Source organism: Brienomyrus brachyistius, chromosome 13, assembly GCF_023856365.1.
Source record: "Brienomyrus brachyistius isolate T26 chromosome 13, BBRACH_0.4, whole genome shotgun sequence".
Classification (NCBI taxonomy): domain Eukaryota; kingdom Metazoa; phylum Chordata; class Actinopteri; order Osteoglossiformes; family Mormyridae; genus Brienomyrus; species Brienomyrus brachyistius.
In genome coordinates this window covers 9,872,920-9,887,751 of record NC_064545.1, presented here as the reverse complement: position 1 = coordinate 9,887,751, position 14,832 = coordinate 9,872,920, and the positions used below count along the sequence as shown (strand labels likewise).

General features: G+C 42.5%; 1 protein-coding gene across 10 annotated transcripts in view; it reads right to left on the bottom strand.

The window, feature by feature from the left end:
* Window positions 1-14,832, bottom strand: part of LOC125706287 (beta-1,3-galactosyl-O-glycosyl-glycoprotein beta-1,6-N-acetylglucosaminyltransferase 3-like) — a 91,426-nt gene that overhangs the window by 29,837 nt on the left and 46,757 nt on the right. For 5 of the 10 annotated variants that reach the window (XM_048972927.1, XM_048972923.1, XM_048972919.1 and 2 more), the window contains one exon: window positions 9,670-10,966. The exons of 2 other annotated variants lie outside the window; for them this stretch is intronic. In XM_048972927.1, the coding sequence (XP_048828884.1) occupies window positions 10,268-10,966 (699 nt within the window). In that variant the 3' untranslated portion in view covers window positions 9,670-10,267. Of the gene's footprint in view, window positions 1-9,669; window positions 12,322-14,832 lie in introns of those variants that run through there. 3 more of the 10 variants (XM_048972921.1, XM_048972924.1, XM_048972917.1) reach the window with 3 other exon arrangements.

Here is a 14,832-nt window from a genome sequence, read left to right as displayed (position 1 = left end):
TGAAGAGACCCTGTTTATCCATGCATTATAGTCATGTTTCAAACTAAGTGTTTAACCTTAATTAGTATCACAGGTGCCTTCAAGCTTTTCATCAGCCATTCAGCTTATTTTAAGGGAAAGTGCTACTGTGTGGTTTGGTATCATTGTCTGCACCACACTGAACATGGACCAGAGATAGCAAAGGAGGGAGCTGTCTGAGGAGCTCAGAAAGAAGATTATAGATAACAAGGTTAAAGGTAAAGGCTATACAATCATCTCCATGCATGCATTTTTTTTTCTTTTTCAAGGAAGCAATATTTATTCAGTGTTTTCATAAAAGCCTTGCATTTACTGCTACTACGGACGTCATCGGTCACGTGATTTTGCATAAACGAAGCAACTCCCGCTCAGTTTCGAATTGCTGGGTTTCACTTTGATTAGGGGTGTTCATGAGGTTTAAGGCCAGGGAAGTAGAAAATGACTAAATAAAAACAGGTATGACTGGCCATTAATAACTGACATATGAAATTATATGCTTGACACAATCCTGCTTTAGGCCATCTTAGTTAGTAGACACATAATTCTTAGCGACAGTGTTTTCAATGGAGGATGAAAACTTTAAGGTGTCATTTTTTTTTTATGTCTCTCAGGTGCTGTAAGGTATCTTTGTCAGTGTAACGTGAACTGTGAACCCATTGTTCTTTCCGTGGTAGCTTTGCAGCAGGTTCTGGACTGCCAGTCTTGCTTTGTAAAGGAAAAGCTTATCTGCAAGCTCCTTTGGTGTTGTGTTCCTATAGGTCCACTGTTTTGTATGTCTTACAACTATAGTCCATAGTTCAACGTCGCTTGTTCAAGAGAATATATCTGCTCTTTATGGCACCGTTGTGCGATGGAGTATTGAGTATTGCAAAGCTGGGTGTTTCTGAACCAGTTTTGTTTTTGTCAGGTGGTGTGTATTCTACATATTGGACGTTGAGTGAGGTGTCCTTCACTTTTAGGAGCTAAACCACCTAAACCAGGTCTATGTTGTAATCTCATCCTCTTTTCCCTTGTACAAGCCCCAGTCAAATAAACAGTAAAACTAAACTAATTTGGATTAACGCCTGTGCTTACACTTTGAGAGTATTGACAGTGGCAAAAAGCCAAAGAGAACTGGATCAACTGCTATGTCATTCTGACAGTGATGTAAACAATAATTCAGTACATTCCCCATCACTGTCCAATATGTGTACAGTCGGTATTCTTAACTCAAAAAGAATAATTTAAACTAACACTTCGACGGCAAAAAAACTATGTAAACCACTGATGAAACCATTTTATAAATGGTTTGGGGGAAGAATTATATATATATACATATATCTCTCAAACATCGTGATTTACAAAACACACATCCTTTCACAGCACAATTAAAATAGAAAACAAGACTGTGTAAGGTATTAACCAAAAGAACTTAAATGATCTCCACAAAAATCTTAATACAGCCTCATACGTAAACCAAATACTCCTACAAAGTACAGCGCGCGGCCGCCATTATGCAGGTGCCGAACTACAACCCTTTTATCCCGCCCAGACTCCCTAACCAGTCTACTTCCGCATCCCCTTGGGTGCATGCAGGTACGGACATACATACAGTGGCGCTTCTGCCTGGTTTTCATACATTATCTTATATACCTGGGAAATGATAAGGAGAGAGATAAGATTACACGTCTTGTCTAAGCAACCTCCAGTGTGTTTCTGTGGCAGTACGGCTAGCGTCCCCTTACTGATCCACCCAGCTAGCGTGTTCAAAGGAAGAACAAATTTTGACTATAGTGTGAACGCAGAAGAAAAAAAATTAAATAAATAATAATACTTTGTTTCCCCATTTCCTTTTCCACAATTTCATACCCCTTACATATACACAGGGCCTGTGGTATTGAAAACCGTGTTGTTCCCTGAAAGACACAAACATTTCTTGTCCTTGACTGTATCCACGTCGATAATGCTGGAGTCAAATGAGTGGATTCGAAATGCTCACGAAGTAATCAAACATTTTGTCATGTGGTGTGCAGACCTGTATGGCAAGACCTTCCCTGTATACAATGTACATGGACTAATTCATCTCTATGAGGATGCCAGCCACTTGAACTGTTCCTTAAATGGCATTTCCAGTTTCCCATTTGAAAACTACCTGCAACAAATCAGGAGACATGTGTGGAGTGGGAGAAGTCCCCTGGAACAAGTAACCAGGCGTTTGTCGGAAATCGAACATTCAGAAGTGGACAATAGCCAAATGCACCCGAAAGTGTTCGCTTCTGTTAAAGAAAGGGACAGTTGAAATGCAGACGGGACTTTTGCTTGTGAAATTCTGCACCCGCGTCACACTTCACCATTGTTTTGCCAACCATGAGCACCACAGAAACAGAAAAAGCTATAAAGGACAAAGAGAACCCCCAGACCCCCAGGATAACTGGATTACATTCTCATTAATCAAAATAAAAATTACTTCAGGCATTTTTTAAATTTGTTTTGTTTGTTTGTTTTAAGTTGAATTGTCTAACTTCAGGATCGACGAGGAAGCTCACAAAAAAGGAATTCTGGAAGGTTTTGTTAGAAATGGTTATGTTTCTCATCACCAAATACTTTATACATTTGAAATATAAAATCAGTTGATTCCAATTTTAGACATTGATGTTTTTTTGCAGAATTAATGGATTTAGATGAGGGGTAATGGATTTTCACTGCTAAGATTATAATTCCAGTTTCAAAATAAATCAAATTCTTTAAGATTATGACATTTTTTTGAAGCTGGGCATGCTTAGTTTTATTTTATTACCTCTGTATAGGTGTCAAGCTACCTACCTTCCCTATTATTCCATTAACAGCAACATGTTACACAATACTTGTGAGTACTGCTGACAACTTGTAATGTGTAATGTGCTGTGTACAACATGAGTCACAGGCTGATTGATGTGTTTCAACCTCTGAAAATGAAGACATGTCTGTCAAAGCTGAACATGCGGACAGTCTCCTGGGCGGTGAAATGTCCACTCCTCGTGAGTAATACTATCACAAGACAGTAGTTACAGGCTCAATCAAATGTTTCAGACTTGTCTGTCTTAAGACCCTTCCACAGTGGACGTGGTACATGCAGGGCTGAGCTCTAAAACCCATTCATTTCTCTTGCTTGCACCACGCAATAACAGTTTCCCGCTGCGCCGAGCAAAGCACAGTGCAAGCACGTCAACGAGGAGTACTTGCGTATTCAACTGGGTTGAACTTTGATCGCTGTGCACCGTGACCTGTGTACCTTCATGCAACCAGTAGAAAAGTAGTCTACAACTGCGCCAAGTTCAACCACACAATGAACGAAAACATTTTGTGCGTATCTGAGTTTGGTGAACTATCTGATACAAGTTTACGTGCATATATAGGGACCTCCAGAACCTCTGAGTAAGTCATTCCTTTCAACGGGTCTGGGGACCCCAGGAGGAAAGCGATTGTAGCAGTGTGGAATTATGAGATAGAACTTGTTGATTATTTCCAGTAAGAGCATGTATTTTAGAAACTTTGCGGTTATAAAAAGGCAAGCGGATAGGACACTGCTGCCAGAAATGGAGTGGAAAACGTTCCTGTTTTGACAGACGTTTTTAGTAAGTACACTTTGGCAGTTCCGACAAGAGATCAGTGGGCTTCTAAGGTTGTCGAAGTGCTGGTTGCAGAGTGGCTCTACAAGTTTGGGGTCCCAGGCCGTCTACATTCAGACCAGGGCCGGAGTCTTGAAAGCACCCTGATTAAACAGCTTTGTAATCTTTATAAGGTTGAGAAGTCTCGTACAACCCCGTACCATCCAGCTGGTAACGGGCAACGTTTTAATCGCACCATTCACAATTTGTTGCGTACCCTGCCAGTTTCCCAAAAAAGGGGTTGGGTGTTTTGCCTTCCCCAGTTGCTTTTTAGTTATAACACTACTCCACATCAAGCACCTGGCGAGCCCCAAATTATCTGATGTTTGGTCAGGAACCCCGGCTGCCTGTTGAGTTCTTGTTGGGCAGTGTTGCGGAGCCGGAAGGAGGTGGTGTGCAAGAATGGGTGGTAGAACACCAAGCTAAGTTGCGTGTTGCTTTTGAAGGTGCCAGAGAGCAATTACGGGTAGCAGCCAATTGGCGTAAAGCCCAACATGATCGACATGTGCGTGATTCCCTATTGACTGAGGGTCAGTTAGTCTATGCTCATGACTACAGTGCGAGAGGTAGACACAAAATTCAAGATTTCTGGAGCCCTGTAGTGTACCAGGTTGTTAGGGCTCCTAGAGAAGGTGGTTCAGTATATACTACTATATACAGTATATACCAGTAGAGAACCTCGAGATGGTAAGGCGTGTTTACCGCTCTATGTTGAAGGCTTGAGTGCAGAGGCGAGTGTCACTTGACCCATTAGTCGGTAGTACCCAGGAACCTGCATTGTCATTTTCGAGTGGGCCATCTTACGATTTGTGCGTTTGGTTGCCTGAAGATCCCATATCTATTCCAGCATCACAGGTAGCCGTGTCGCCTACGGACCAAGCCTCCGCGGTGTTGGTGTCCACGGTAGAACCTCCTGGTGATCGGGTGGGTTTGTTACCTACAGCTCCTAGGCCCCTTGGCTTGCTGCCCAGTGGAAGTGGAGAGGTAGTACGGCGGACTATGAGGGTAGGACACCGCTTGTCTGGTGCCATCATTGGCGTTTCCCGATCCGGTAACTCCCTTTCCGGATTGCGGTGGCTTGGTATGGTGGCATGCTGGCTGTTTCACACTTATTGTGTGCCTTGGCGGTAGGTTTTGCTGTTTTATTCGCGCTAATTCTCTGCTGGGTTTGAATGGCTAACCGTAACATTTTATATTGCAGTATTTCTGGAGTGAGAACAAGTGTGCTCTGCGTCTGTGATTCCGGTGGCTGGGCCATAGGTGCTTGTTAATTGTTTACTTAAGGTGTTTCAGTTCTAGTTATGGTTGTTGCCAGGATTATGATTTCAATTGGTCGTCTGCTTCAGTGTATGCCTCTTCAAGCCAGTGTGCCAGACTCCCTTTTCTTTAAACCAAATTGCTTTGTCTTTTTGAGTGATTTACTGGAGCTGCTTCATTCCTTAGATTGGGGCTTATTCACAGCCTTTGGGCCGCCCTTTCTGTTTGGGACTGCTGTAGAGTGACGGCGTGTATTCTGTTACTTATTGATGGTTTTTCCTTTTTAGAGATTCCAGTACCAAATCTCGCAGATTCTCGGCTAGATGGGTGTATTTTCTTTATTTTTCATTTTGTGTATACCAATGGCTGCCTTGGTATGTGGTGTTCACACTTTCACCGTGTGCAGTACATTTGTGTGTGTGTTGTGGACTCCATTCCCCCTCTTGATCAAACCTCACCAGACAACTGCTCCTTGTTGGGTTTTATCAGTCAGTGGCCAAAGGTTGGACGTTGTTTTTTTTAAAAATTTTTGTTGGGTTGTTGGTGCTACAGCGCTTCATTTTGCTCCTTTGTTTTATCTTTCCAATAAATTGTTAACTGTATATAAACAGGTCTCCAGCTCCATTCAGTAAACAAACTTCTTGTTGCTCTTAATTTGAAGTAATATTTCCTGGGGTGAAATTCCCCAGGTGGCGTAGGCGTGTCCTTGTATTACTGACCGCTCGCTGCCACACTGTGTTGTGGAAACGACACACTCTTCACCAGTCAGGATAGTTGCAGAGCTTTCATCTTTATGAATGAGTGATACATTAAATTTTTTTTTATTAAACATTTGAACATAATACAACACAAACTCTCGTAGAGGATACAAAATCGGAGAGATACATGTTTTTAAATGGAGTTAGACTGTTCCAGTGTTAACATGGCATGTTGTCAGTTATGAAGGTGTGGCCAAGTGATTAAATGTAAATGACAACAGGTCCAGCAGGGCATCCAGCATCAGGTCCAGACATGACGGGTCATGGCACTGGGAAGGTTCGAGGCACACAGTCATATCACTGCGGTATTACTTTGTATAACCGTATGTGACAAATATCTTGTATCTTGTGCAGTCAGGGCTGGACAAGACCGGTCATGCCACAGTGATGCCTCTAGATGTGATGACCGATTCAGTAATGATGTCTCCGGGCCCCTGGCCAGATCCAGACATGATGAAAGATCGCGGTACTGCGATCTCAGCAGCCCCCCCATATGACAGACCTTCGCATGCTGAATTGTCGGCTGCGTTCACACTACGGCCAAATACGATTATTTTGCTATTCAGGTGATAATCAGCATCGCTCTGGCTGCATAGCTCTTTGCAATTCAGTGAGTTTTGCAGATGTATCTCTAATCGTTATATTGCAGATTTATTATTTCTCTTCTAATAAATCTGTTGAAAGTTTCATCGTTTGGTAACTTCTAAAACAGATTTTCTGTGGTGCAGATGCAGTGACTGAGAGTGGGAGATGGTCTTTCCCATTACCATGGCATGGTAAGTATTGATCTATTAGCAGTGTGAGATGACTGGACACTGAGCTAGAGAGAGACTTTAAATGGTACCATCTTCTCTTTTACTGCAATGTTCTCTCTGTCCACAGAAACTGCTTTTCGATTATAGCCGCGGCTTGGTTTTCATCATGTCTGACATTTGTTTGAATTTTTATGGTTCTTCCTGCAACACTACTGGACTAATAACAAACACTGGATCTGATTACAAAAACACTTGTGACCTAGCTAACCTTGCTATTCCAATTAGAGGTAAACCATTGTAATCATCAATGAATATGGTTATTTCAGTGTACCAAAAAGGTACTGACTTTAATGGTAGACATTCCTCAACGCCTGAAGGAAATGCAGCCTGCCTCTTCAGCTGTCCATATTGAGAGGATTGACACCATGGAGGAGTTTGAATTGCAGGAGCAACAGCTCTCTGATGCACAGGACTTCAATACCCTGGTATAGGTTTTACAGGTCTAAAAGTAATGGGTAGCCGAGTATTAAAACGATACAGTGCACTGGAACACTGTTAAATTCCTCTGGGAATCACAAACATTTGATTCTGTTCATCTGACGAAAGGTTTCTCCCACTGAGACGCTATGTCCAGTCTGAGACTGAAGTCTGTAGAAGTCTGAGACTGCAGAAGTCACTTGGATGAGTGATGACACGTTTCTCCCACTGAACACACTACGTCCAGATGAACAGAATCAACTTTTTGGGATTTCCTTACCTGGATGATTGAGTATGCATCAAGACATTCCTCTGGGAAGTGAACTTATTCCAAGAAGTACGAATATGGCAAATTTCAAAAATCGGTGGGCGGAACACCAAGGACTGTGTCCACAAAGTGTTGGACAGCTATCTACAACAATTTTCTTCTGTCTGGGTATGGACCAGACTGCATGTTCTCATTTGCCTTCTTTCTGAGCACGTATTTTCACTTAGTTTTGACCTATTCTGACAAGTTCACAACCAGATGCATTGTGAGATTATAGACCAGCTGTGCTTGACAAGGAGATCAGTAGAGGGATACAAGGAGGACCACTCACTGATCAACTAGTATAAAGGGTTTATTACATGTGTAATTTTATGCCTACATATATCCTTCACGTTAATTTATTGAAATTTGTTTTTTGTGGCTCTTCACTAAGGGCCTGACAGTCAAATTAAGTTTTTGGAATATGATCTAGTCCCATTTCAGAAGGTGGGTTACTGTTCCAGATCATTTTCCAATAACTTCATTTGATTGTCTCAGCCACAGATAACTGGAGACGCATACAAAGGTGTAAGCAAAGCTACTGAAAAATTACCTGGTGGCCCATAGAAAACATGTCCTCCACTGTCTGAAAACATGGGACTACAGAGCCTATAGAAGCAGCATAAAAACGATGTCTAAAACGAGTCCAAGTTTGACGTTGAAATGACGTCCACAAAACAACCCCTTCAGTGGACCAAAACTGAACGTCCAAAAACGACATATAAAAGACGTCATTCCGACGTCACTTTGCTTGCTAAGAGCAATCAAAGTGATAATAGTTTGTATGTATTTATATTAAAACGAGACCTTAATTTTATTCCGTGTGGGATTATCGAAACCAATACTTAAATCCATGATCACTAAAATATAAACACGACTGTATTAGCTTGGTTTTACGGTTAAGTACTTTATTTAAACATGCACAGTTTTCACATTTTATTTTGAAATGCAGCCCTACTTTTAATATGTTCTTTTAAAACTAGTAAATGATAAAACATACATATCAGCAGTGACACATATATGTTCAGCTCTATATGTCACGTGACAATAAATATTGTCAAAAAGGTTTTGAATTGCGCTGAATAAATTTGATCTGGCAGTCAGGTATTGATTACATGCAATGTTGATACAACTAATAGGCTACTTAAATATATATATATATCAAACTAAGTAATTAGACATTATGATCTTCCAGATCTTTGCTTCAAGAAATTTTCTCCAACTGGACCTCTTTAAATTCCAGTTGAATACCGCTGTATGTGAACTACATTAGTTCTGATTGTATCTTGTCTCTGGCAAACATTTTCATTTCGTTTTTATTTGTTGACGAAAGTGTCAAAACACTTCATCATAGTCTTAGGCATCGAGAAATCATTTTTATGTAGTTATCATCTCGTTTTACTCTGAAAATAAAGGTCGTTGATGATAATGAAACGATTTTTCGTTAACGAAATTAACACTGGCTGCCTGTAACCTGGGGCGGCATGGTGGTGCAGTGGTTAGCACTGTTGCCTCACACCTCTGGGACCCGGGTTCGAGTCTCCGCCTGGGTCACATGTGTACGGAGTTTGCATGTTCTCCCCATGTCGTTGTGGGGTTTCCTCCGGGTACTCCGGTTTCCCCCCACAGTCCAAAAACATGCTGAGGCTAATTGGAGTTGCTAAATTGCCCCTAGGTGTGCATGTGTGAGTGAATGGTGTGTGAGTGTGCCCTGCGATGGGCTGGCCCCCCATCCTGGGTTGTTCCCTGCCTCGTGCCCATTGCTTCCAGGATAGGCTCCGGACTCCCCGCAACTCAGTAGGATAAGCGGTTTGGAAAATGGATGGATGGATGAATGCCTGTAACCTTTGTTCAGCATGAAGGTTTGGGGGTGAGTCAGTGATGGTCTGGGGAAGCATATCCATGGAGGGATGCGCCTTGACCGCCATTAGGTATCAGGATGAAACCCTTGGACCCACTGTCAAGCCCTATGCTGGTGCAGTGGGTCCTGGGTTCCTTCTGGTGCATGACAATGCCCAGTCTCTTGTGGCAAAAGTATGCAGGTACTTCCTGGAGGATGAAGGCATTGATACCATTGACTGGCCCCCATGCTCGCTAGACCTAAACCCAACAGAACACCTCTGGGACATTATGTTTCGGTCCATCCGACGCTGCCAGGTTGCACCTCAGACTGTCCAGTAGCAGATTCATGCCCTGGTCCAGATCTGGGAGGAGATCCCCCAGGACACCATCTGTCGTCTCAATAGGAGCCCAACGTTGTCAGGCATGCATACAAGCATGTGGGGAATAGTATAGTAGTAGTAGTAGTAATAGATAATAATAGTAGATGAAGCATTTTTAACCTTTACAATTACTGTAAAACACAAAATAAGCACTGAACTACAAAAAAGAGAACACGATCTTACGTGTGCGTTCATTTTTGTTCGGTAGTGACTTGGTTACCATGTGATTAAACTCAAACTTGGACACAGTTCAAGAGATAATCTTTACTGAATCAAGCATCTCACACCCGGGACTGTACACCACAATCAAAAGCCTTTATGTTTCAGCGGGGCAATTAATCAATATGTAATTTCAGTTATGATTGTGCCTTCCTACAATTATCAAAGCAAAATAATCAAGACAAACCTATTATTTTGCCACAATTCGTTTCACAAGGATGCTTCCATTTTGTCTAGTGTCATAAATTCAGTTCACAAAATTATTTATTACTTATTTGTTTCTCAGTTTAATTATATTTAGCGTTCAATAAATGCATATTTCCAAGTCAATAAATAATCATCCTATATAATCATGATCTTAATAGACCAAAATAATCCTGATTATGATTTTTGCCATAATCAATGTCATGGGCAAAATTTTAAGTTACACTATTGCAAGAACATACATGACAAGAAACACAATTTCTGATCCACTACTTATTTTTAAATTAAAACATGTAGGATATGTGAACAAAAAAACAGTTTTACAATCCTTACAGATGCCAATGTTCAGGCATTATTATACTGTACACTCACCCTCCTTAATACAGAGAAACATCCCCTTCAATGCTTGTCCTTAAAGGCTAATTTACATTGATTTTCCATAGAGAGCCTTGTAACGAAGGTGTATCTCCAGGCACTTGAGGGCAATATCATCGACCTGAGGGTCAAACTTGTTTGCTAGAAGATGCTGCTGATGCAGCAACCAGCGTAAGTCACCAGCACCAAAGATGCACACTTCTCTGCGGTAGCTTCCAGTACAGGGGGGGTACGGGGCCCCTTTACTCACATCCCCTTCCAGGTTACTCCACTTCACCAGTCGGGCTATGGCTGTCATGTCTGAGTAATGGAATTTTATGTTGGGGGGATTGGATCCAGGCATAGCTGGCATTCGGATCAAAGTGGCCCACAGGTGTTCATCGGGGCTGTAGGTGTCTTTTTCCCATTCCAGAAGATTCTGTACCTCCTGGCTTTCAAACACATGCCTTACAAATTCACGTGTGACTACGAAGTACGCATTGCCTGAGAACATGGGTGTGCTGATTGGAGGAGGGGTCTTCCTGATATCGGTCCTGATAACCAAGCCATGGGTGACATTGTGATGATACTGCCAGCGGCCTTTCTTGTACTGCGGTGTCTCCTCGGACTCCATGCTGTTCCTGCCGTTCAGCCATTTCAGGCTCTGAACTATCTCCGCGTTTGTTTTAATAGGGAAGTCAGTCCCACAGGTGTTCAGCAGATACGTCCACTGGACAGGTGACTTCAGCAGGTCCTCCATGCAGTTCAGGTCCGCTTGGACGCGTGACCACGATGCATACACCACGCTCTCCAGTCTGCTTGCCACAAACACGTTTGGTAGACAGGACACTATGGACCTAACTGCGTTCTTGTAGTCCTCGGAACATTTCTGATCTATATGTACGCAGTACACGTTCTGGGGAGCATACAGTGCACGGAGCAGTCTCTCAAACATCTCGATGTTCTCATGGATCACCATGGAATAAGCAATGGGAAACTCTTTCTCTTCCTGGCTCAGTGTGTTGGTGAGGTATCCCCTACCTTCCACATAGGCAGAACAGTCCTGTGTTGCATTCAGGTAGAAGGTCTCTGTGAACATCTGTTTTTTCTTTCTCGTAGCCAGGAGCCGATCAAAGCCAGCCTTTGTGGTCTCTGTCACATCTCCTCGGATGATGGCAGAACAACCGAGGAAGTCGTCTTCGTTTGTATCCAACATGTATGTCGGTCCTGAAGGCAGGTCAGGTATTTTCCAGAAAAACTTTAGGAAGACGAATAAAAAAATGATGATCCCAAAAAAATATACTGATGATATATAAAATTTGTTAAGTTTATAGTGCATCATTATTTTCAGCATAGCTTTCCCTCGTCTCTTATACACAAGGCACAAGTGTCCCTGTTCATCAGTGTATAATCTAATTTAATTTAGCCGTATCGGGGTCCGGAACATTCTCAGTTGTGTTGAGAAACTAAACTGCGAAACTGTCACCACATCTTCTTCAACATTCACGTGTGCTTCACCCTATTTCTGCAGCAACACTTATGCAATAATGACTGCAAAAAGCAGAAAGTTCTCTCCATTTATATCCAGGATGAACGTTGATCTTGAAGCCATGTCAGCCTGTCATGTTCAACCCTAAGCCTGCCTGCTCCTTTTGTTTCACTTGGGTGTGGCTTCTGATCAGACGCTACTGAAGCGCGTTAACCTTACCTCTTCTTCCTGCCCCCTGTTAACCAACCACAGCCACCTTGAATATACTCTGCTGTTAATCATATACAGGTGCATCTCAATAAATTAGAGTATCGTAGAAAAGTTAATTAATGTCAGCGATTCAGTTCAAAAAGTGAAACCCATGTATCGATTTGTCACACACAGAGTGATATATTTCAAGTGTTTATTACTTTTCGTTTGGTTGATTATGGCTCACAGCCAATGAAAACCCAAAATTCAGTATTTCAGGAAATTAGAATATTGTGACAAAGTTCAATATCGCGGATTCATGGTTCCACACTCCCATCAGCTAATTAATTCAAAACATCTGCAAAGGTTTCCGGAGCCTTTAAAGGGTCCCTCTGTCTGGTTCAATAGGTTACACAATCAAGGGGAGGACTGCATGCTGACAACCTCTTGCCGGCAAAATAGAAATAACTCTTTAAATAACAGAAAATGGCACGGCACTTTCCAGTGATACACTGGCCTGACATTGACTTGAGTGAGACTTTTTCACTGATCAAACAAAATATTATGTTGCTGGGGCACTGGGGATGATAATATACCAGGCACTGCTAGAAAAGCTCGGCAAACATTCTGTGGTATTTAGGACAAGGGAAGGAAAAGGCTGCATGGTATTGGCCTCATTAAAGAAGATTAGAGAAAGCCTGACACATTGTGGTCATTCTTTGAAGGGCAACTGATAATGAATGTGTATTTCAGAATTCATAGACTCCTTTTGCTGCAATACAGGCTGAAACAAGGTGAGATTATTGATGAGCAGAGCCAGAACCAGAGTTCTAGAGTGTCAGCTTACCGATGAAGAACTCATTCAGAGAATAAGTGAGCTCATAATTGCCAGCGCACCCTTTGACGTCCTGAGAAATGATCTCTACGGCAAGACAAACAGCTTTCCGGTCGTAGGTGTACTAAAAGAAGGCCTCAAATATTAAACATTATCTGTAGGCCATCAACAGTTGGACCAACTCAAACTGACAGCTAGAGAAAATGTCCAGTCTGTGACAGGGTGATGAGTATGCCAGAACTGTGACAACAATCATTAACCCCGACTAGGGGTGGGAAAAATATTAATTTAATGATTAATCATGATCCTGGTTTTGAAGATTCAGTATCGATTCACTGAATCCCAAGATTGATCCAGTTAGTTTATGGCTTTTCCCCGTGACTTTGAAAATACTTTCCCAGAAGGTATCACAAGGGAAACTTTCATTTTGATCTCCAGAACCTGAGTAGGCTTCCGAATGCACACCCTGTCCTCTTCTTTAAAAACGTTTTGCTCTGGGGAGAGGGACACTGTGACAAAGCATACCAGAGTCTTTGCCGGACAAGGGCAGAGATAGCACATTAACACGAGTGCGCATATTCCTGTCCTGTAATAACTCAAACAGTGAAAGTCTGGGGGTCGCATGTAGAGCAGCGCAGTAAACTTGGAGGAATTCCGTCTCCTTGGGTTTCCATGGCTTCCCTTGCAGAATGACGGACTGTATATAAGACTTAAGGACATGGTGGGAACATTCTACAGCTCCACTTGCTGCTGGGTGGTACACTGAGGTATGTATGTGCTACATGACATTGTCCTTTAGGAATGCAACAAATTCTGCATGTAGAATCTGAAATCCCTTACCAAACACTCTTGCCAAAAACTAAAGACTGATGTCAAGAAACTAATAATATGCCCAGTAGTAGCAGAGGCTGTGAAGGACCTCAGGCTACTTGTGGTAATCTGTCAGTGTCAGGGCAAACCAGAAATCCCAAGTAATAGTTTCAAAGGGGCCAACCACATCAATACCTAGCTTCTCCCATGCTGTAGGAAACTGCATGCACTGGAGAGCTGCAGCAGAGGGTGCAGCATTTGCATCTGAAGACTGGCACAATTGGCAACTCTTTACCTGAGCATTCATAGTTACCTATGAGTGTAAAGTGTAAACCTTTGTCCCCACAGGTAAGTCCTCCACTTTTCACCAGCACACACACACACATCCAAGGGCCTCTTTCTCTACTGTCGAGTATTTGCATTCAGCAGGGTCAGGGTCCTGGATGCGAATGTGACAAAGCGCTCCGTGATGTCCGGATGGATCTGAGCAAGGATACCACCCAGAACGTAATCAGAAGTGTCGGTCCAGACCACAGTAGGAAGATCCGGGTTGAAAAATACCAGAGCTGGACTGTCCACTAGTAATTTTATTACCTTGTGGAAACTTTGCTTCGCTAAGAATGAAAAAATGACGGCTTTTATCACGCACGATGGACTGTTCGGTTTTTTCATGTGCCATATGGACTTGCCTCCGCTCCACACTGTAAAAAAGTGGGCGGTACCAGGAGCTGCACAGAAAAGGGTATCACAACTGTCCTGACACCTTTCCGCATATATTAACCATCCAAGGGCAGGACGAGGGCAATCAAATACACCCCCATCCCATTAAAACATATATACCACTCAGGAGACGTGTCCAGTACATCTCCTAGAGTTTTTCCTCTGACTCGACATTAACATGCTCAGCCAGGACTGAACCAGCAAAGCTTCAACATAAAACAAGGAAAACGCTGTAAGGTCCATTGGAAGTTTGAGTGTGGTCTTGCTAACTTGCCTTCCAAGAATAAACTTGGGGTGCAATTAGTCATGCGATTGTTCTCGTTCAGTGAGGATGTATCCGATGTATCCTTGATACAAGACCAAGCAAGGGTGGAGCAAGACCAACATCCGGGTATTTTTACCGTCCTCTGTACTTATGTTCTTAGCATTGGAGCTGGTCTTCAGCAGTGCTCCTGAGTTTTCAGTGATTGTGTTTGGCATGGCTATGGGCTACACCTGCTGTTAATAAAACTGTAATTTCACGTAAGCAGAGCAGTGATCAGTTTGTCTGGGGAAAATTAATTAATGCTCAGGTCTGAAATTATACTTGGGG